This window comes from Saccopteryx bilineata, chromosome 12 (genome assembly GCF_036850765.1).
Source record: "Saccopteryx bilineata isolate mSacBil1 chromosome 12, mSacBil1_pri_phased_curated, whole genome shotgun sequence".
Classification (NCBI taxonomy): Eukaryota; Metazoa; Chordata; class Mammalia; order Chiroptera; family Emballonuridae; genus Saccopteryx; species Saccopteryx bilineata.
This window is the reverse complement of record NC_089501.1, coordinates 46,097,607-46,119,835: the sequence shown is the minus strand read 5'-3', so window position 1 is coordinate 46,119,835 and position 22,229 is coordinate 46,097,607. Positions and strand designations below refer to the sequence as shown.

General features: G+C 39.3%; 2 protein-coding genes across 3 annotated transcripts in view; both read left to right on the top strand.

Annotated features, from left to right (window-relative positions):
* FBXO5 (F-box protein 5) overlaps window positions 1–1,639 on the top strand; it is a 295,980-nt gene extending 294,341 nt beyond the window's left edge. The window contains exon 6 of the transcript XR_010727679.1: window positions 1,593–1,639. The gene's annotated coding sequence lies outside the window, so the exon portion shown is untranslated. The remainder of the gene's footprint in view (window positions 1–1,592) is intronic.
* SYNE1 (spectrin repeat containing nuclear envelope protein 1) overlaps window positions 1–22,229 on the top strand; it is a 445,623-nt gene that overhangs the window by 88,914 nt on the left and 334,480 nt on the right. For both annotated transcript variants that reach the window (XM_066248218.1, XM_066248216.1), the window contains exons 4-7: window positions 9,315–9,410; window positions 15,255–15,338; window positions 20,939–21,031; window positions 21,878–22,056. In XM_066248218.1, the coding sequence (XP_066104315.1) occupies window positions 9,315–9,410; window positions 15,255–15,338; window positions 20,939–21,031; window positions 21,878–22,056 (452 nt within the window). The remainder of the gene's footprint in view (window positions 1–9,314; window positions 9,411–15,254; window positions 15,339–20,938; window positions 21,032–21,877; window positions 22,057–22,229) is intronic.

Here is a 22,229-nt window from a genome sequence, read left to right as displayed (position 1 = left end):
TAGGATCATGAATGAACTAAGATGAGGAGAAAAAGAAGCAAAGAAGGAAAGGGAAATGTAATAATTCACCCCAAAAACCCTTCTTTCTTTGTTTTTCTTTTCTTTTTTTTCAGAGTCACAGAGAGGGATAGATAGGGACAGATAGGAACGGAGAGAGATGAGAAGCATCATTCTTTGTTGTGGCACTTTAGTTGTTCATTGATTGCTTTCTCATATGTGCCTTGACCGTGGGCCTTCAGCAGACTGAGTAACCCTTTGCTCAAGCCAGAGACCTTGGGTCCAAGATGGTGAGCTTTGCTCAAACCAGATGAGCCCATGCTCAGGCTGGCGACCTCGGGGTCTCGAACCTGGGTCCTCCGCATCCCAGTCCGACGCTCTGTCCATTGCGCCACCGCCTGGTCAGGCTCTTTGTTTTTCTAAAGCTATATTAGCATGATAATACTCAGCATACTGATAAATTAGTTATTTCCAAATATATAAGTAAAAGATTACAAAGGAAAATTATTACTTCAAAATAAATAGCAATCATTCATTTATTAAAAGAATATATTAATTTACTTATAACATAGATACAGTTCTAGCAAAGTTTATGCAGATTAATACACATTTTGGTAATATCTGTCAAAGTTTCTTCTTTTGGAAATATATTTTACTTATTTGTACACTCAATAAATATTTTAACATGCTGTTTATATGCTCATTAGTATCCTAGGTACTGAGTAGATAGCAGTGAACAACACAGAAAAAGTAACTGTAAAGCCAGTAGCCACGGCCACCATCACAGCCACCTGGCCCATGCAGGTTTGCATTTGATTCGGACAGACGGTAATGAAACAACGGAGCCATGAACTGGTGGGCCATTAGCTTTAATCCTAGCTTGCACCTGGTGGGCAAGAAATAAACACAGTGGGAAACCATTTCCCTTTCCATTCAGGGCTCCCAAAGTCACTGACTATTCCAAGTTTCCTAGAATCAAAGGTGTCTACCTCACCAACCTTATTTACCTCTATTCCCCATCTCCTTCTCTCTGCACAAACTCTGCACAAACTGGCTTCTTTCTCCTTCAGCACTCTGCCATCTTGGCTGCTTCTCTCCTCCACGTAGCCTTTCTCTGCTCTCCCCCAGCATGGGCTCCTCTGCCCCATTTTATAGTGTAGAAATTAAAACCTTTAATCCAATATACAAACAAGGAAGTCTCTGATACAAAGTCACTTATCTGAGGCATAATGGGATTCCTCAAGAGAGTGCACCACCCCCTATCATGCAACAGTCAAGGGTGTGGGGAAAAGCTTAGTCTTAAAACTAAGCCTTAGGCCAGGGGTCCCCAAACTTTTTACACAGGGGGCCAGTTCACTGTCTCTCAGACTGTTGGAGGGCTGGACTATAAAAAAAACTATGAACAAATCCCTATGCACACTGCACATATCTTATTTTAAAGTAAAAAAACAAAATGGGAACAAATACAATATTTAAAATAAAAAACAAGTAAATTTAAATCAAGAAACTGACCAGTATTTCAATGAGAACTATGGGCCTGCTTTTGGCTAATGAGATGGTCAATGTGCTCCTTTCATTGACCACCAATGAAAGAGGTGCCCCTTCCGGAAGTGCAGTGGGGGCCGGATAAATGGCCTCAGGGGGCCGCATGTGGCCCGCGGGCCGTAGTTTGGGGACCCCTGCCTTAGGCTATAATGGCCCTGCCTGCTTACAGCCTGTTCCTCATACCCAATGCAAATTATAAGCGAGCAAACATATATATCATATTTACAAACTTATTTGACCAACAGTAACCCTGCCATATGATGCTTATATCCTAATCAGAGGGAGATGCACAGTAGAGAGGCAAGTAAGCTGTTCTGCTGAGGGTAGACTGAAAGTGTCCAGGGATGGAGAGTGTTCTTGTTGAAATCATCCAGGCAAGAGACCAGTGTCTGGAACCAAAGCAAGCAGTGGATCTGGTGTGAAGTGGTTGCATTCTGGATGAGTTTTGAAAATAAAGCCAACAAGCTTTGTTGATGGACCAGCTATGGGATTTGGAAAAAAAAAAAAAAAAGAGGTAAAGGATAACCCCAATTTTGTACTGAATCAAATAACTTGAGGAATATGCTTCTTTTACACATACGATATGGTGAAAATTGTATTACATGTGAAAGTGGTTAAGAGCAGAGTGTTCCAAACCTATTTAAAGTTGGGCTGGAGGGCAGTTACTGCCTTTGGGATATTTGGAATTGAATTAAGTAATTGAGGAAGTGGAAATGATTATGCTATCTGTCATAGGAAACAAGAAAGAACAGGAACTACCTTCTCACTTTGGCCAAGTGGAGGTGGAAAATAATCACAATAGTGCTTTTATAAAGGGAGAGAAAGAAAAACAGGTTACACATAAAAGTTTTAAATTACTTCGCCTTGTTTCTGGAGTTATTGGGAAAATCTAATTTGATTTTCTAAATAACACGAGAAAAAAAAACCCTTTTAGATATTGAATTAGTTTTATTTGGCTACTGTTAGCGGTTAGAATCGTGATTTTACCTGTCTGGGCTGAGGCTGCTCTGGTGTTTTTCCAAAGCTCAGCGCCGTGGGCTCTTCGCCAGCCTCTGGGGAGGTGAATGGCGCCACATCTGCCTGTCCACCCCTCTTCTCTTCCCACTCTCTCTGTTCCTGTTGTTTATAGCTTTGCTCCCACTCATCAGATAACCATCAGGGCAGGCAAACGTTCTAGACTGGTCCCGGGATGGGATTTTTTCCCATGTACTGTCTCTTAGCCTGTGAAATTAAAACTTATATAAACCAGGGGCAGTGGTTTGTCCTGCTCTAGAAGTGATGGGTCCTTGGGTGTACACAGGTTTCAAGGTGCACAGAATGCGCCTCGAGGAGCAGTCCTTGCCTTGGGACTGCTTTCCTCACCTTTGGGACTATCTCAGGCCGTGGCTGTGTCATTTCCAGCAGTCCTGCCCGTGCTCAACAGGGTGTGTGTGTGTGTGTGTGTGTGTGTGTGTGTGTGTGTGTCTCAACTGGAGGAAGAGTTATCTGCGCCCTCTGCTGTCCCAAACTGGCCTTTTCTAGCTCAGTTTTACTGATATCACTAGTTGTCTAACAATTACACATTTTAAATCCTCAGATATGTATTCAACATTTTAAAGTAAAATGCTATAGCAATTTGTGTGTGTGTGTGTGTGTGTCAGACAATTTTTTTTTTTTATTTAATAGAGACAGAGAGAGAGTCAGAGAGAGGGATAGATAGGGACAGACAGACAGGAACGGAAAGAGATGAGAAGCATCAATCATCAGTTTTTCATTGCGACACCTTAGTTGTTCATTGATTGCTTTCTCGTATGTGCCTTGACCATGGGCCTTTAGCAGACCGAGTAACCCCTTGCTAGAGCCAGCGACCTTGGGTCCAAGCTGGTGAGCTTTTGCTCAAACCAGATGAGCCCGAGCTCAAACTGGCAACCTCGGGGTCTCGAACCTGGGTCCTCGGCATCCCAGTCCGACGCTCTATCCACTGCACCACTGCCTGGTCAGGCCAGACAATGTTTTGAGAGCTCCTTCTTTAAGGAGACAAAGCATTTAGACTGCCCAAATGTTCTGAGACTAAAAGTATTCATGGTCAATGACGCACCTGGCATGGGAAAGGTAATTGTGTCCTTTCCTTTGCTAAAGCCTAAATCTTTCAAGCTGTACATCTCCTTGATGCCTACGTGGTATTTGTCACTAGGAACTCACAGATTCTAGCAGATGTGTGGATATCTGATGGTAAGTGATGATTGCCACTAATGTTTCAAGGTAGGCTGGTGCTGCTCGTCTACACTACTGGTGGCAGTCTAACAGCCGAAGCTGCTCTTGCCTTGTTGATGTGCATACAATTGCCATATTAATACAAAGTTAAACGTAATACAAATATCTTAGTCTACTTACATTTTTATAATTTTGGATATATAAGCATACACTTGTCAGTGCAAAACGGCTCTCGTCTATTTATTTTAAAAGTTTTGTGTGTGTGTGTTTAATTATTTCTTTATAATACTAAGCTCTTTTCACCTTCATTTCCCAATATCCAGTGCTCAATACATCTTCTCAAATCAAATGCAATCAGGTTTCCCTAAAAATGAACATTCGCATAAAAAAATGAATTTAGTTTTGGTCACTTGTATGAATCTTATGGAATGGGAGTAGGTAGGCACTGAAATATAAATTATTACACCCAGCAGAGTACTTACTACATAATCACAAAAGTGACACACACATACATCATTTGTGCTTTATTTTGTTGCAAGTGAATGAAATTGTTTTTCGATGCCAAGAAGTGAGATGTATTAAAAATATTCTGGGTTCCTCAGGGCATGGAGGAAAATGCTGACTGGGCAGAAAGGGGTTAACTCAGCCACCCTCGGTTGCTCAAACCCTGCACATTTCAAATAAAGACATGCCTTAGAGACTGGCCGCTGATTTGCTCCTGGGAAATAACCTCTGAGCACTTGGAATATTATACCTGGTAAGAGTGTTTTGTATGCCTGAAGTCTTGGGCCACGTTGTACCACTTTGATAGGTTTACCTTAATGACATGTTTTCTGGTGAACCCGTTTTTGCTGGGAGAGCAGAGGTGAGGAAGGGCTGGAGTTTAGTCACTGAAGTCAGTTACAGAAGAGCTGTGTGTGCCTACCGACAAACTCCAAATAAAAACACGACCCTGAGGCTCGGCTGTGCTTCCCTGGTAGGTGACACTTGATGTGCACCATTGCACACCCCTGCTGGGAGAATTAAGCATGTCCCTATGTGGTTCCGCGGGGAAGGGTCAGGTCACTTGCCTCTGGAAGCTCACACCTGGTTTCTCCGGGACTTCGCTCTGTGCCTCTTTTATGTTTGCTGATGTTAACCCACGTCCTTACACTGTGGTAATGCAGTCATGAGTGTAGCAGGTTTTCTGGGTCCTGTGAGTCCTTCTTGTGAGTCATAGAACTGAGGGCAGTCTTGGGAACCCTGCCACACTGACCAACTCAGTCTTGAGAAAGACAAAGGCAGAAAGGCTCTTGGGGACCTCAGTGGCGGGACTTGACCCCTGTCCTTAGGTTATTGCTGTGTGACAACTTGACTTCAGGCATCTTCTGGATCCAAGCAGAGAATGTGAGGGGCTTAGCTCAGGTCGCTCATGTAACAAAGGATCAGGGTGTAGTAAATATGACTAATGGGGGACATGGCCTGCGTTGGGCTGACTGTGCTGTGCCAATATATATTTAGACACACGATGCTTCTATTATTTGTTAATAATTGTTCTTGTTTCTAGTAGAATGGCAGCACTTCAGCTGGTTAGTCAATACTTTTTTACCTTGATATTAAATTTAAAAATCACATGTATAGGTTTGTATAATATTCAGGGGAAAAAATATAATGTTAATTTTTTTACCGAGCTTCCTATTTAACAAGGTAGCTGAAAGTATGATAAACCTGGGCTCAAATCTAGTCATTTACATGGGGTGTGATTCTAGACCAGGGGTTTCACCTTGCTGAAATTTAAATGCCTTGCTTTTACAGAGTGGATGGTATTTCTATACATGGTGGTTAAATAGTAAATAAGGTAACATGTCCAAGCCCTCAGCCTAGTGCTTGGCACATTCAGATGTTCAGTGATATATTATTCATTCTTTTCTACCCTTCTTATTCTCCTTCTTTCCTTCTATCATCCCTATCAAAATATCTAAATTAGAATGTATGGAATGCTGAGGTTGCTGGTTCAAAACCCCGGGCTTGCCTGGTCGAGGCACAAACGGGAGTTGATGCTTCCTGCTCCTCCCCCTTTCCCCTCTCTCTCTTTTTCTCTACTGTCTCTCTCTCTAAAAATGAATAAATAAAATCTAAAAAAAAATAGAATGTATAAATATCTAAACCACAGAAACATCTAGCAAATATTAGAATTTATATATGTAGTCTATAATAGTGACTACTTTGTTACATTTAGTTTATGTATCAACATTTTTTATTTCTTTTGTAATTTTTAAGTATGAGAATTCCTTAAATATTTGTCTTATGCCTGGTAGCTATGTCTGATATTTTTTCATTAGCATTATTTCCTTAATCCTTTTCCCCTAATTAATGTAATTATTTCTAGAGATATAAAATCAACACGTGGCATAGCAAACAGGGCCATCCTTAGATAAATAAAAATATAAAAATAGATGAGGAAAACGAGTTAAATATGTACTGGTGTTTATAGATAGTAAAATGACATGTTATTTACATGTGAATGTTAGAGAATAAACTATTTTCATGAAAATCCCCTGCTTTGTTTAATTTTCTTCATATATTTTCAGGTTAACACAATACATGCAAAACTTTATTTGTATTTGTTCACTGAATGTACTAAATATGCATGAAGGTTTTTTCTTATTTTTTCACTGTTTTTAAATTATAAGCTACAAATGGGCATTTGCAATAAGTTGATCATATTTCTAAAGATTGTGTATAGCTCATAAAATAATTTTTTAAACAGAGATAGAGAGAGAGTCAGAGAGAGGGATAGACAGGGACAGACAGACAGGAACGGAGAGATGAGAAGCATCAATCATTAGTTTTTCGTTGTGCTTTGCGACACCTTAGTTGTTCATTGATTGCTTTCTCATATGTGCCTTGACCGTGGGCCTTCAGCAGACCGAATAACCCCTTGCTCGAGCCAGCGACCTTGGGTCCAAGCTGGTGAGCTTTTGCTCAAACCAGATGAGCCCGCGCTCAAGCTGGCGACCTCGGGGTCTTGAACCTGGGTCCTCCGCATCCCAGTCCGATGCTCTATCCACTGCACCACTGCCTGGTCAGATCATAAAATAATTTTGATTCCCAATGTACTGAACAGTTTTCATTGTAATGGCTCATGTTATTCTGAATAAGTTTATTTATATGCTTAAAATATAAAGTTATTATGTGTTTGCTATAAATAATAAGCAGTGTCAATAATAGAATTTAAAAGAGAATGATTACAAATAAAAACTGTTATTTTTGAACATGTGATTCAGAGTGTGAGAACAAAATGTATTCAACTGATCAATTTATAAAGAAAAACTGTGTTTAAAATTAGATTTGTACTATTCAGAGACTGTAATTTATGTAGTCATAAGAGAAATATAAATGCTTCATATTAGTGAGTAGAGAAAAAGTCACATTTCAATAAATGTTTGGTGATTAACTGTCTCTGCATAGAAATTTATTTTTACTATTTTAAAATATTTATTTATTGCTTTTAGAGAGAGAAAAAAAACTTCAATCTGTTCCTGTATGTGCCCTAACCAGGGATCGAACTCACAATCTCTGTGTATTGGGATGATACTTTAATCTACCCAGTTACCAGGCCAGGGAAAAATATTTTATTTAAAGAAAGATAATTGAAAGTCAGTAGTTGAGCCTGACTGGTGGTGGTGCAGTGGCTAGGAACATAGACCCAGGATGTTGAAATAGAGGTCCCTGAAAAAAAAAAAAAGAAATAGAGGTCCCTGGTTTGAAACCCCAAGGTCACTGGCTTGAGCGTGGGCTTGTTGGTTTGAGCACAGGCTTACCAGCTTCAGCATGAGGTCACTGGTTTGTGCATGATATCAAAATGGCCCCAAGCTTGCTGGCTTGAGCAAGGGGTTACTGGCTCAGCTAGAGCCCCATGGTAAAGGCACATTTCAGAAGCAATCAGTGAACAACTACAGTGAAGCAACTATAAGTTGATGATTCTCATCTCTCTCCTCCCTGTCTCCGTCTCCCTTTCTGTCCGTCTCTCTGAAATAATACATATATAAATAAATAACAAATAAATAAATAAAAAGAAAGTCAGTAATCCAGCATCAAACTTTTTTTTTTTTTTTTTTTTTTTACAGAGACAGAGAGAGAGTCAGAGAGAGGGATAGATAAGGACAGACAGACAGGAACGGAGAGATGAGAAGCATCAATCATTAGTTTTCGCTGCACGTAGCAACACCTTAGTTGTTCATTGATTGCTTTCTCATATGGGCCTTGACTGCGGGCCTTCAGCAGACTGAGTAACCCCTTGCTCGAGCCAGCGACCTTGGGCTCAAGCCGGTGAACTTTTGCTCAAACCAGATGAACCTGTGCTCAAGCTGGTGACCTCAGGGTCTGGAACCTGGGTCCTTCTGCATCCCAGTCCGATGCTCTATCCACTGCGCCACTGCGTGGTCAGGCCAGCATCAGACTTTTAACATGACTCAGAATTAGAAAGTCATAAAGATCGAACCAATGATAATAAAAAAAATATTGTTATTCTATGAGAATTCTGAGGACCCTTAACTTCCATTGACCATTGACGTGAGCATCATCACTTCTTTACTTTCTTCTGAGCCAAGAGAGACCTGAATTCAAGGTTAATGAACCCCAGTGTTTTAAGTATTTTTATGACCTTCAAAAACAAGAAAAGACCGCCCATGAATTGGAAGTGGGCCCTGACTTATTTTTCAGCAGTGGTGATGGTGTCGCACTGATCAGTCTGTCCTCTTGCACGTGTCATCCTCTGGGTTCAGAGCCACACTGAGAGAGGCTTGCCAGCCTGTGTGACAGCACAGAGCCAGCTCACCCACAGGAGATGAAAGCTGTGCCCATGGCCACGCTGACCGTGTCCCCACAGCAGGTCCCTGAGCCGGCAGGTCACCTGGCAGAGAATGTGCTGTGCCAGAGCAGCACCTGGTGTGAGGCCCAGAAATAGGCTCTCTCGGTGAGCTGAAGTCTAGTCCAGTTTACCGGGGGCACTTCCTGCTCCCCTTTGAGGTCCTGCTTTAATGTCTCCCACCTTTTACGCGGATAGTGCCCCTTTCCCTTCCCTTCTTCCACACCATCCCACCCTTGTCAAAACAAAAGTCCCTTTCTTTTTTTTAAAAAAAAATTTTTATTTTATTTTATTTATTCATTTTAGAGAGGAGACAGAGAGGGACAGAGAGAGACAGAGAGAGAGGAGCTGGAAGCATCAACTCCCATATGTGCCTTGACCAGGCAAGCCCAGGGTTTCAAACCAGCGACCTCAGCATTTCCAGGTTGATGCTTTATCCACTGTGCTACCACAGGTCAGGCCCAAAAATCCCTTTCTAGAAAGATGCTGGCATGCGTACGAAAGCCCCAGCGTAGTCTCCTAGAGCTTTTGAGTGGTCAGTGTATCGCGAAAGGTTGTTTTCCTCCTGACAGTTATCAAAAGGTAATTGCTAGTCATGTCCACAATAAATCACCTGAGTATTTTAGAAATTTTACCTACAAATTTCACCACAGTGAGTAGCAAAGCTATGACGGAGAAAGAGACAAGCAGTTTCTGCATTTCTTCTTCTTTTTTTTTTTTTTTTTCTTAGCGGAAACCCCCAATGGTGATAGAAGATCTTTTTGAAGACATGAAAGATGGTGTGAAGCTGCTTGCTCTCCTGGAGGTCCTGTCAGGACAGAAACTGGTAAGGGTTTTTTCTGTGACCAGGCTCGTCAAATTGTTCCCGTGGAATTGGAGTCTGTGAAATTGGGAGTGTCAGGGATTCGGGCCACATAAGATAGTTTTTGTCTTTTGTAGCTTGTAATATACAGGAAACACTAGTCAGTCATTCATGTTTGGGAGCAAGGAATATGTTCCCTTTCTTGTTGTTGCACAGCTGTACTAGATAAAACATTATATTGTATATAGTTGTGCCAACCTCAGAAGAAAGAGAAGAGAACTTCGCTAGTCAGTCAGTTGTGGGTAAGGAGAGCATCTGTGTGGTACCCAAGAAGCTTAGATGGAAACATCTACCTCACTTTGTTTGCTTTCCATTGGGAAAGGATTGTTGTGCTCTACCGGTGGATTTATGTAGTTGTTTGTTGAAAAGCTACATTCAACACGGTGTTTTTTTCATAAGCTTGTGGACATCCTCCAACATAAGGCACTTGTCACAAGAACAGCACGCTCAGAATCATTTGCTTTATGCACAGAGAAACCAGCAAAGTAAAATCAACATTGACAACAGTGAGTTATAAAAGATTCTTTTCTACACTACTCAAATAATTAAATTTTTTTTCTGACTTCTATTTTTGGTTTCAGAGTGGTAGAGAAGTAAGTAGTTTGTAAACATAAACTATTTATAAATGCTGTTCATGATAATTATCAAAGGAGCTCAGGAAATAGCCTTCATAATGTTGTATAGCACACTAGACACAGGGCCCCAAATTGGCAGAACTTATTTCTTTCTTTATTGCATCTTGACAAGAGCTACACTATCATTACTACTTGAATAGATTAACTTTTTTTAATTGCTTTTGCCTGAACATAAATTTCTAGGTAATTTTATGAAAGGAGTCTTCATAATAGCTTTTGGAAGAAGGTATTTTTTGAAAAATACGACTGATAATAATTTTGTGTAAATCATTTATCTAACTTAATTCTTACTGTAATAGATGCTTTCTGTACCCAGGATGCCATCTCTGCTCATGTCTCATTTCAGCCGCATAGTGGTGGACATTACTAATACCTTCTAACCAACATTTGATCTGAAGGCCTGGTAGCATGTCTATGCGATTCTGCCATTAAGGCTTATCGAAGCTACACATTGCACCAGACAGCCCTCAGGTATAGAAGAGTTAATATCCCAAAGGACCCACAACCAATGGCATTGGGAATCCATGAATGAATGCTCCAGCCTGGCATTTGGAGGAGGAATGGTTCTGAGGCACATTTATAGGTCTTGTAGAGTGCCCAATGAGATCCCTAGAAGGACAGAGCCCAGTTTCCAATAGTGAACTCCTCAAGAGGACACCTTTGTTGGCTTTTCTCCATCCCTATTTCACTTTTCACGAATCCTCACTCCTGTGACATGGGATCATCTCCCTAATAAACTACACGCAGGCAAGACCTTATCTCAGGCTCTGCTTTGGGGAAGATTGAACGAGACACGTAAACAGTAGAGTTGGAAGATACAGACATATCTTATCTTTAAATGGACCAGATATATGCATGAATTAAATAAGTTGGGTTAGCATTAGTATGTAAGAGTCATTTTAATTGCAGTATATACTCCCTTGATGGCCAAATATAACTGATCATCTTTATATATCCTCCTGAATTAAACTATTTCCTAGAAGGTTGAAGGAAATGTCATTACAATTCAAATGAGTGTATTTAAGAAGTATATTATTCTAAGTGTCAATATAATTCTACTGTTGTACTTGGGCACCGGTATCTAGAAACATTCATGGGCATTTACTTGCCAAGCTAAATGATTCTAGAAGAAATGTGTATTTTTGACATAAGAATCCTACTCCTGTATAAGTGTCCCACTCATTCAGACATAGTTAAAATTATAGACTCTTGAAGCTAGGATCCATTTCAAAACGAATTTCAGCTTTCTCATTTAACAAGTAGGAAAGCTGAGACGTGGAAGGACAGTTTCTGATTTAACCTTTATTATTATTTATATTGAATCCTTCAAGAATCTGATTTTCACAAGTGAGTTACTCAGAAATGATAAATATGGTTATTTAAATTTTGAACATGTATACATTAAGGTTCAAAGGACCACATCAAAATGGAAAGCATCATTGAGGAATGAGTATCCTAGGCATTCTTTTAGAGCTCTCAAAGGGAGAATGTGGGAAAGAGCATTGCCCAGAGGAGTATTAAACTGCTCAAGAGAGCTGTAATCATCTCACAGGTAAAGCTCTATTAAAAACATTACACTTAACCCAGGAATCTGCCTCTTACCATGATCATCTGGGCAATGTGTCCAAATGGCTTAATATGTGGTTTGTTGCCAGCAGCTCAAGGGAAGGATTAAATCTCAATATCCTACTCTGCTTTAATAACCTATTGTCATGCTCATGTATATGATATTATTTAAAGTACTGGGGAATTTTTAAATTCTTCTTCTTCAATTTTTCTATATCTTCTGATATAGACTAATGTTGTAGAACACTTATTCTTTACATTTAAATTCTTTAGACCAGTGATTATGTCTTTAAGTACACATAAACGTAAGAACACTAAATTTCATTTTACTCTTAAATTTTTTTAAATGTGAAGAATTGTTATTAATAAATAGAAATAATAGAAGCAGATAAACTTATTTCTTATCCATTTTGTTAATGTTATATTTAGTATTTTTAAAAACTTTTATAATACTTTGTATTCAAAAGAAGTCTAAAATCCACTTAAAAGTGCATAATGTACCCTCTTACATCTAGAGTATCAAAGACCACTGCATATTCACCAGGCAAATTTATTAGCCACCAATCATATATTTAAGGTAGAACTCAAGTCTGCAACTGGGTTTGGCATTTTTTAAGTGACTATTCACTTAGCTAATAATTCTAGAATTTTATTAAAAAGAAGCCACTTACCACCTTATGCCATCTAAGGAAAACAAAGCTGAATGAGATATGCTCAGAACCCTCAAAGAGTATGTAGCCTAGTAGGTAGGATTCTTGTATTAGGTTAGGAAGGTTAACTTGTATAAACATGGATGCAAATATGAGATGGGAAAATACGATTAATGTTTATATCTTGCTCACTTAGCCAGAATGTATCCAAAGAAGAAAGACAGAGAGAAACTATTTGTCTACGAGATTGTAGGACTTACAATGATATAGTGTCACCAAAGACAGTGTGGTACTGGCACAGGGATGCACATATTGGCAAATGCACTAGAGTCCAGAAACTGACCAAGGAATGATTGGAACTTTAGTGTATGTCAGAGGTAGATGTCAGCTCTAGCATGGAGAGGGAGAGACTGTTCGATAAGTGGAACCACAAAAAATTTTATCCCCACAGAAAAATATGAAGTCAGATCCTTATTGCATGGCCTATACAAAATTTAAAACAAATGGTTAAGGACCTAATGGCAAAAACACTTTAAACTCCTAGAGAAAAATATAGGTGAATATCTCTGAGACAACAGGATAGAGAAAAATAGTAAGATGCAAAATATTGCCTGTAAAAGATTGCTGTACTTGACTAATATTGAAATTAGAAATGGTTTTGAATCAAAAACCTTTAAAGAAAATGACAAAGAAATGAAAAATTGGTCAAAGATATTCACAGTCTCTGTAGTGACAGCATTAAGGAAAGATTATATTAAGAATATATTAAGTACATCTTCAATAAATAAAAGGAAAATGACCCAAAGGGAAACCTGGGCAAAAGAAGATGTGACATTTAACAAAAGGAGCAGATGTTATTAAAGAATGGAGAAAGGGATGTTCACATTATTGTTGATCACGGAAATGCAAATGAAGACCACAATGAAAGACCATGTTCCGTATATTCAACTGAAAAACAATGTGTTTAAGTATCTGTTACGATCAAGTGTTGAGCAGCATATGCATCCATGAGGTCATTCTTTTTTTTTGTTTTTTACAGAGACAGAGAGAGAGAGTCAGAGAGAGGGATAGACAGACAGGAACAGAGAGATGAGAAGCATCAATCATTAGTTTTTTGTTGCACATTGCGACACCTTAGTTGTTCATTGATTGCTTTCTCATATGTGCCTTGACCGCGGGCCTTTAGCAGACTGAGTAACCCCTTTGTTCGAGCCAGCAACCTTGGGTCCAAACTGGTGATCTTTTGCTCAAACCAGATGAGCCCGTGCTCAAGCTGACGACCTCAGGGTCTCGAACCTGGATCCTCGGCATCCCAGTCCGACGCTCTATCCACTGCACCACCGCCTGGTCAGGCCATGAGGTCGTTCTTATATTATTATACTAACAAGTGGGAAAAGTCATGTGAACACTTTGAAGTTCAAAAGCCAGCAGCCAGCAATTCCACTCTTAGATATGCATCCAAGAGAAACTCTTTGTACTTGTACCAAAGGGGAGGCGTGCAAGAATGATCTGTCAGCGTGGGTCAAACAGACATAACCCCAAAATAACCTACATTCACTTAGAAAGGAGAGAGGATACATGGCACATAATATAGCTGTCAAAACAGATGACATACAGCGACAGGCGACAACATAGATGACTCTTAGGAATGAAATATTATGTGGAAAAATAAGTCTCAAAAATTAATGCAGTGATGATACCCATTATACAACGTTAAAAACTAAAATAAATATTCTTTCTAAGAATGCATATAAGTGAAATGAATTTATATTAAAGGAAAGCCTTGAACTAGATTTAGTGTGATGGTTACCACGGATGTAGGAAGGCAGACAGATGAATGGACGATGGTGGTATTCAGGGGTATGGCCCTTGGACTTCATTTCTGGATCCTGGCAGGTTCATAGTTGCTTTTTACATTATAGAAAATAATTAAATAAATAAATAGGCCGAGTATGGATCAATGATAGGACTATGTGGTGTATAACAGAGGTTCCCAAGTAAAGAACAAATAAAGGCAAAAAAGTTTTGAAGAACATGTCCTATTTAAATATTTTAAATCATATCATAAAAATTTACCCCCTGGTACACTATAATTGGAAAGTAAAAGATACTCAGTTTGGAGCTTTCATGGGATATTATTTAGGGTCTGGGTGTCACAGAGAAATCAGTTTCCAGCTCAGCAGTCATGGAGAAATTTCTTCACCACAGTTATCCACTTAGATCCTGCCGGTGTAGAGGAGGCTAATGCTACCTACCTCATTGAAATTATTTTGAATTTTAACATCAACTTCGTGGTACATAGAAAGCACGTGATGAATTCTAGTAACTCGAACGCAGGTAACCAGAACATTCTGTTGTGTAAATAATATTTTCGTTCTCATATTCCTACTTTTTAACTTTGGCTCGTATGCTCCATGTATTCTGGTCATCCAAACTGAGAAATGTTATAACATTGTCAATAGCCTTTCCTATTAGTATAACTGAAAAACAACGATGAATGAGCCAGAGTTCTTTTTTTAAAAGACGTTATATTTTTACAGCAGTTTTAGGTTTACAAAAAAATTAAGAGAAAAGTACAGAGATTTCCTGTATACCCTGTGCCCTCACACATGAAGCAGGAGTCTTTTTCACATACATATTTTTCTTAACTTATAGGAGTGACTCTCTCCGTAGACAACACCGGGCTTTTGTGAATTTCTGCTCTAAGACATAAAGATACGTGAAAGGCAAATGCATTAACAGATGGACTGAGAATGAATGCCTTTATTGAGTAAACTGGTCTATTTTCAAGGTGCTGTGTGGATAATGCCCTTTGTGTATCTGCTAACCTTTACAGAAATTGAGTAATGCTGGTTGTTCTCGAATATTCTTCTTCAAGTATATTTAAATCCACTGAAATAGGTTCTTTAACTATCTTTTTAATGTGTGCACTTTGGTCTGTTCCTCTTCTCTCCTAGCCCTGTGAACAAGGACGCCGTATGAAGCGAATCCACGCCGTGGCTAACATCGGCACTGCACTCAAGTTCCTTGAAGGAAGGAAGGTAAGAGAAACAAAACCCACACAACTGAAGAAGGAGGTGTGGGATCGGGATCAGATGTATTCAGCACTGGCTGTGGAGCGAAAGCACTTCATGTACTCTTTACACATATGCAATATGACTATGAAAATAATCTTGGATTTACAGAGAAGTGGCAGAAATGGGTACGAAGATTTCCTGGGTACACTTCGTTCAGCTTCCTCTAAGGTTAAGATCGCATGTATAATACATGGATGTATCCAGAGTATAACTATCAAAATGTGGAAATTCAAGTTTATCTGATACTATTAACTAAAGCATAGACATCAGCCTAATTTCATTTGATTTTCCTCCAATGTCTTATTTCTGTTCAGGAGACAGTCAAGAACACACCTTGCATTTGATCTTTTGTCTCTTTTACTTCACAACTGTTTCTCATTCTTTCCTTGTCTTTCATAACTTTTGATAACTTCTGGTCAGTTATTTTGAAGACCATGTCTCAATTTCATGATTATATTAAAAATTTATATATATTTTTCAAAAATACCAAGGAAGTGATGTTGTTTTCTTTTCTGTGCATCCTACTAGTGGGTACAGGATACTGATAAGTGTCCTATTGCTGGTCATGTTCATCTTGATCAATGGGAAAGTCATTTCTTGTGTTTCTTTTACAGCAAAATTATTATTTTCTCTTTATATTATAATTGTGAAACAATTTAGGGGAAATATTAAAATAATGCTAATCTGTTTATTCTTAATTTTTGCTCACTAATTTTAGCATTGCTAGCCTTCAGTAATTATTACTGTTTGTCTAATGTTAATATTATTTTTCCCTCGTTCCTTCTACATGTATTAATGGAAATTGTACCATAAGAAAAGATTTCCTCTTTCCCTCCATTTATTTATTCAATTATTTATTTCAGCATAAATTCATAAATTCATGAATTTCTATTTTATTCTATGGTTTTAATAATATTTCATACTATTTAATACAATACCATTATTATTATTTTGTTTAAATTGTTGGCCATTAGAAGTTTCTTCAAACTAACTCTTATCCTGTATTTTCCCATCCCCAGCCCTAGAATCAGCCACTTCTCTGTGGGAGCTCTGATCCTTTTATTAGCAGACGGCATTTAGAAGCCAAACTTAGGGTGCTAGGTCTGCTCCTTGCTACTGAGGTTTCATTGCTCCTAGGCCCTCTCAACAGACAGATCTAGAAAATATGCTTACTAAACTCTCTCTCTCACACACTCTCTCCTATATTTGTATGTATAAGCCATTAGTTCAAACTGACACTTCTGATTTCAATTCAATGCCACAAGGTTTATTCCAGCGTTCCATGCTTGTTTGTTTCTGCTCTCTCTTACAAGGAGAATCTGACTCTCATCGACAATATACTTATTTTTCAGGCCTCGTGTGCACAGAAAATAGTTGCAGGATTGCTAACCCATACCCCGTGGGAAACAGACTTGCTAAGCAGAGGACCGCATTTGTGTGCTGTTCTTTTGGTCGTTAGCATTGCAATCTCCAGTCAAAAGACTGCCGGATTGACTGAGGTTACTTCCTTCTTCCCTTTCCTTTTAGTGTGATTATGTCATTCATTTGAAATAGTTATTATTTCATTTTGGATAACCCTCCCCCCATCACACATACACACACTAGGTAACTAATTTTTTTGGGGGGGAGGGGGATGAGATCGTTATGATTCTAAGAGTAAAAGTAATATTTAGAGAAGTACCACTCCTTTATCTTTACAACTCCTCTGTCATTTCCATCCTTCTCACTCCCTCTCACACTGCTAGGTAGCTAGTCTCTCCAGTTGCTCATTTACCGTGCCTGTATTTCCTTTGCACAGATGAGCAGATGCAGCCTCATAGACTACCTTCTTTTTTTATGTGATGCGGTGTACTGTAGATGCAGCCCTGCATCTGTCTTTTAAAATTTAACAGCATGTCCTGGAAATCATCCAGATCAGTTCATGGAGGCCTTCCTCATTCATCTTCACAGCTGCATAGTATTCTATGGTCTGGATGTGCCAGAGTTTATTTAACTGTTCTCCTATGAATGAACCTTTAGGTTGTTTCAAATACTATTCACACAGAAACAATGATACAGTTAATAACTGTACACTTTCATATTATTGGAAGCACATTTTCTGGGTAAATTCTCAGAAGTGTGATTGCTGGGTCAAAAGGTAAGTGTGTACATAGTTTTGTTAGGTATTGCTTTATTTCCTTCCAAAATGGTTGTATCAATCCTCTTAGATGTAGCATTTTGTGATTTGGGGACCCTACCTGTACAACCTCATGTAACCTTAATTGCCTCTTTGAAAGGCCCTACCTCCAAATACAGTCATATTGTGAGTTAGGGCTTCAACATATAAATTCAGGGAATACATAACTCAATCCATACTGGTCTGTGGCTTGCAAAATCAAAATTTCCCAGATTATGTGAGCCAAGTACAATGAGCTATTCCAGAGTTCTAAAACACTGATGTGCATCAGAGTCACCTGGAGATCTTTTTAAACTAGGTTCTTGGGCTGCACGCCCTTGGTTTCTGGTTCAGCGGGTCCGAAGTGAGGTCCCAGTGTCTGCATTCTTAACAAGTCCCGGTGACATGTCTGCTGCTGCTCGGAGGAGCTCACTTTGAGAACCACTGGTCCAGGATCCTTCTCTGAATGTGATCCTCCCTCTTTCTATCTTCTAGACCTTTTTCAGTCTCTTTTGATGTCTCTCTGTGGCCCATCCCACTGCTAGGCAATTAAGAATTTATTGTAAGTTTAATAGGATTTTGCAAAGGGAATGAGTAACAAACAAACAAAACCTGTGCTATGTAAACCCATTGGGAAACACAGTTTTTAGGAGAGGAAATGATTAAAAAACATTTTTTTTCCACATGTTGAGCGAAAGATCATTAGGTTTTATAGGAAGTTGAATATGTTAACTTCATAGTACAGTTAGAGCTGGGCTGAGGTAGGAAATTCAACTTATATTCAACCACATTTTTAAATATATACAAGGAGAGGGAAGTGATCTGTTTCCTATGAAATGCATTACAGTCTCTCTTCGTGTCTGTGAGGAATTGGTTTCAAGGCTCCACATGTCCCAGAACCAAGGATGTCCCAAAACCAAAACTCAAGTGCTTTATATGAAATGGCATAGTATTTGAACGTAACTACACACATCCTCCCATATAATTTAAATAATCTTTAGATTGCTTACAATACCTAGAGAATGTAAAGAATATGTAAGTAGTTGCTGAACTATATTATTTAAGGAATGAGATAAGAAAAAGGCGTCTGTACATGCTCACTGCAAGCACAACCATCATAGACCTGATTCTATAGTATACGTCCCCACCAACATAACTTTTTTTTTTTTTTTCTGAAGCTGGAAACGGAGAGGCAGTCAGACAGACTTCCGCATGTGCCCAACAGGGATCCACCCAGCACGTCCACCAGGGGGCGATGCTCTGCCCATCTGGGGCGTTGCTCTGTCGCAACCAGAGCCATTCTAGCGCCTGAGGAGGCAGAGGCCATGAAGCCATCCCCAGCGCCCGGGCCATCTTTGCTCCAATGAAGCCTTGGCTGCGGGAGGGGAAGAGAGAGACAGAGAGGAAGGAGAGGGGAAGGGGTGGAGAAGCAGATTGGCGCTTCTCCTGTGTGCCCTGGCCAGGAATCGAACCCGGGACTTCACACGCCAGGCCGATGCTCTACCACTGAGCCAACCGGCCAGGGCCCATAACTTATTTTTTTTAGAATATTTTTGGTCGGTGGTTGAAACCCAAGGATGCAAATGGTAGACTGTAATTTTATGGTTACTGGGTTATATTATAAATTTGTGGTTCATGGATACTAAAATGAGTGTGGAAAAATTCTGGGGAAGCTGTAAAACAGAGTCATCAAAATGATTGTAAATACTGCAATAGGTTCTGTCATAAAAGGTTAAAGAAACTTGAAGTCCCTTATTTTCCACAAACATATTATATGTTTTACACTGTGCTAGGTGCAAAAACAAGTGGACGCATAAGCTGGTAAGCGATGGCAGTTCTCAAATTCTTCCAGTCTCTGAACATGATGAATGAAAATTACCAGTGAGAAAAAGTCCCATGAAAGTGAATCAGATTATTTCAATGATTTCTGTTCTGGTTTTTGCACTATCCCTCTGGATATATAACTAGTAAATTTAAACTAATTACTCAAGAGTAAAGTGATTATGAAATAATTTTGTATCTGTATTTTATTTTATTTTTGTATTTTTCTGAAGTTAGAAGCAGGGAGGCAGTCAGACAGACTCCCACATGTGCCCAACCGGGATCCACCCGGCATGCCCACCAGGAGGCGATGTTCTGCCCATCTGGAGTGTTTCTCTGCCTCGGTAGGAGCCATTCTAATGCCTGAGGCGGAGACCATGGAAGCATCCTCAGCACCCGGGCCAACTTTGCTCCAGTGGAGCCCTGGCTGCAAGAGGGGAAGAGAGAGACATAGAGGAAGGAGAGGGGGAAGGGTGGAGAAGCAGATGGGGGCTTTTCCTGTGTGCCCTGGCTGGGAATCAAACCCAGGACTTTCACACACCGGGCTGACACTCTATGGCTGAGCCAACCTGCCAGAGTGTATGTGATGAATTTTTATTAAAGCCAACCATTTCCAAACTTCTGAACTTTATCATTTTTATTAAAGCAGCTCATGAAATTGTGCATGAGAATTTTTGATCTGTAAGTTTAAGTACTTTATTATTACTTTTTGTATTTGTTTAGGTTTATGAAAAGGATGATGAGCAGTTCTAATTACATTCTATAGAGATTACTAAGATAAAATCCATTCTGCTAAGACTTATGAAATAACTTTTTTGAAAGCTGGGAAGGCATTGAAATGAATACTTGTAAACAATTGTAGACAGATTAACATGTGTCTTGAATAACTTGTAGTTATCAGTGCCCAAAAGTATGGAATTCAACCCTGACAGTCTCTTCCCACTTTACTATTTCTTGGCTTTCCTTTCTCATTAAGCTGTGTTCTCCAAATAATGCTCTAAATTCACTACCTACATTTTTATTCCCGTTGAACAAAGAACACTGATTTTCAAAGATTATTTATGTGTGTATATCACCTTCTCCCTTTGTTTTTCATGTCAGTCCATGTTCAGAGGATCGCCGGTTAGTACAAATTTTAGAATTTTTAACTCCTGAATTTTATAGGTAAAAGAAAACATAAGTTTCATGCTATTTGGTAACAAACTTTGAAGTAAGTGCATCTTTTTAAGCTATTGATCACAGTTTCTTTTAAGTTCCAGTCAAGTTCTCAATGTAAAGAATAACTTTTTATTTTCCTGTCTGACATTTTGTCGGTAATTCTTTGCATGGTGTCATATATTTTTTTCAACTTAAAGTTTTTAATTTCATTTTGCAGTTAATTTTATTGTGTGCACCTAATGAATGCTCTGAAATGTCCACTGACACCGTGTGCTTGCTTTTGTTTTGGCTTACCCTCCTCACTCATGTGTATCACTATGTGGGTGTGACCACGTCTTAGTGGTGTCTACTAAGGTGCTTAATTATTGCATAATTAAATGGGTTATTATCTTCTAGTACATCACCAGTACAGTTTTTTCTTTTTAAACAGATCAAATTAGTCAACATTAACTCCACTGATATCGCTGACGGTCGACCCTCAATAGTCCTTGGACTGGTGTGGACCATTATTCTCTATTTCCAGGTATTGTGCCATAGCCCCCTCATCAGTTGATATAATGTCATGGAGGGAAGTAGTGGTGGACATTTTAATAATGCTGACATTTGTCATAGCTTTGGGGGTTGATTCTCAGCTGGCAGAAATCTGACCTTCACACACACATTGGTGTTTGGTAACAGAATTTCCCCTTCTTCCCAGTAAAGGTGTTATACATGGAATTCTTTAAAGAACTCTGGCATAGGTACCCAAGGTGAAAAGTGGGCAGGACACTGTGAAGATGAAATATTGGAATAGGAAGTTCAGAAAATTGTCCTTTGTGCTCTGGAAGGGAACAATTCTATGCTCCTGTTAGTCATGAAGAGAAGTTAACCTGCCATTCCATCCAGAAGAACAGTTCTAGCCTTCATATTTTTAGAGCAGTTTTAAGTTTATAGCAAAATTGAGCCTAAGGTATAGAGATTTCCCCTCTAACCCCCTACCCACACATGCATAGCCTCCCCAGAATGATAATCCCTGATCAGAGTGGTTCATTTGTTACATCTGGTGAACTTATAATGACATCATCATCATTCACTCGAAGTCCGTAGTTTATACGAGGCTTCACTTTTGGTTAGGATAACCACTAAGCTTTATTTATGAAGTCACAGGGATGTAACAAGTGTTTGTTGCTACATATTAGTTACCTCCATACAGTTTTAGAGGCAGGGGGAAGTACAAAGAGCAGTAAGACCTGCCATTTAAGAACTCACGTTTTGTCAGCAGTGTTAAAGGTGTTCAGATAAAACCATTTTTAGTTGGAAAAGTGAAACATGTGAGGAAAGAGGAGCAAAGGTAATTCTTACGTTTTCCCGACTGTTAACGCACACGCAGATTGAGGAGCTGACCAGCAACCTGCCGCAGCTGCAGTCCTTGTCCGGTAGCACGTCCTCTCTGGACAGCGTGGTCAGCTCAGAGACGGCCAGTCCCCCCAGCAAACGGAAGGTGGCCACCAAGATCCAAGGAAACGCCAAGAAGGCTTTGTTAAAGTGGGTTCAGTACACAGCAGCCAAGTAAGTACCAAGAGTTTGGTTCCATTTGAAACCCTTGAATAATTTGAGTTATCAGTTTCTCACTAAGTTCACTTCCCAGTGATTGCAAATATCCAGAGCTAACTAGTAAACACCTGACAAGTTGTCAGAGTATAGTCACTATTTTAAAATATCAACTTTGAAATATTTGAGAA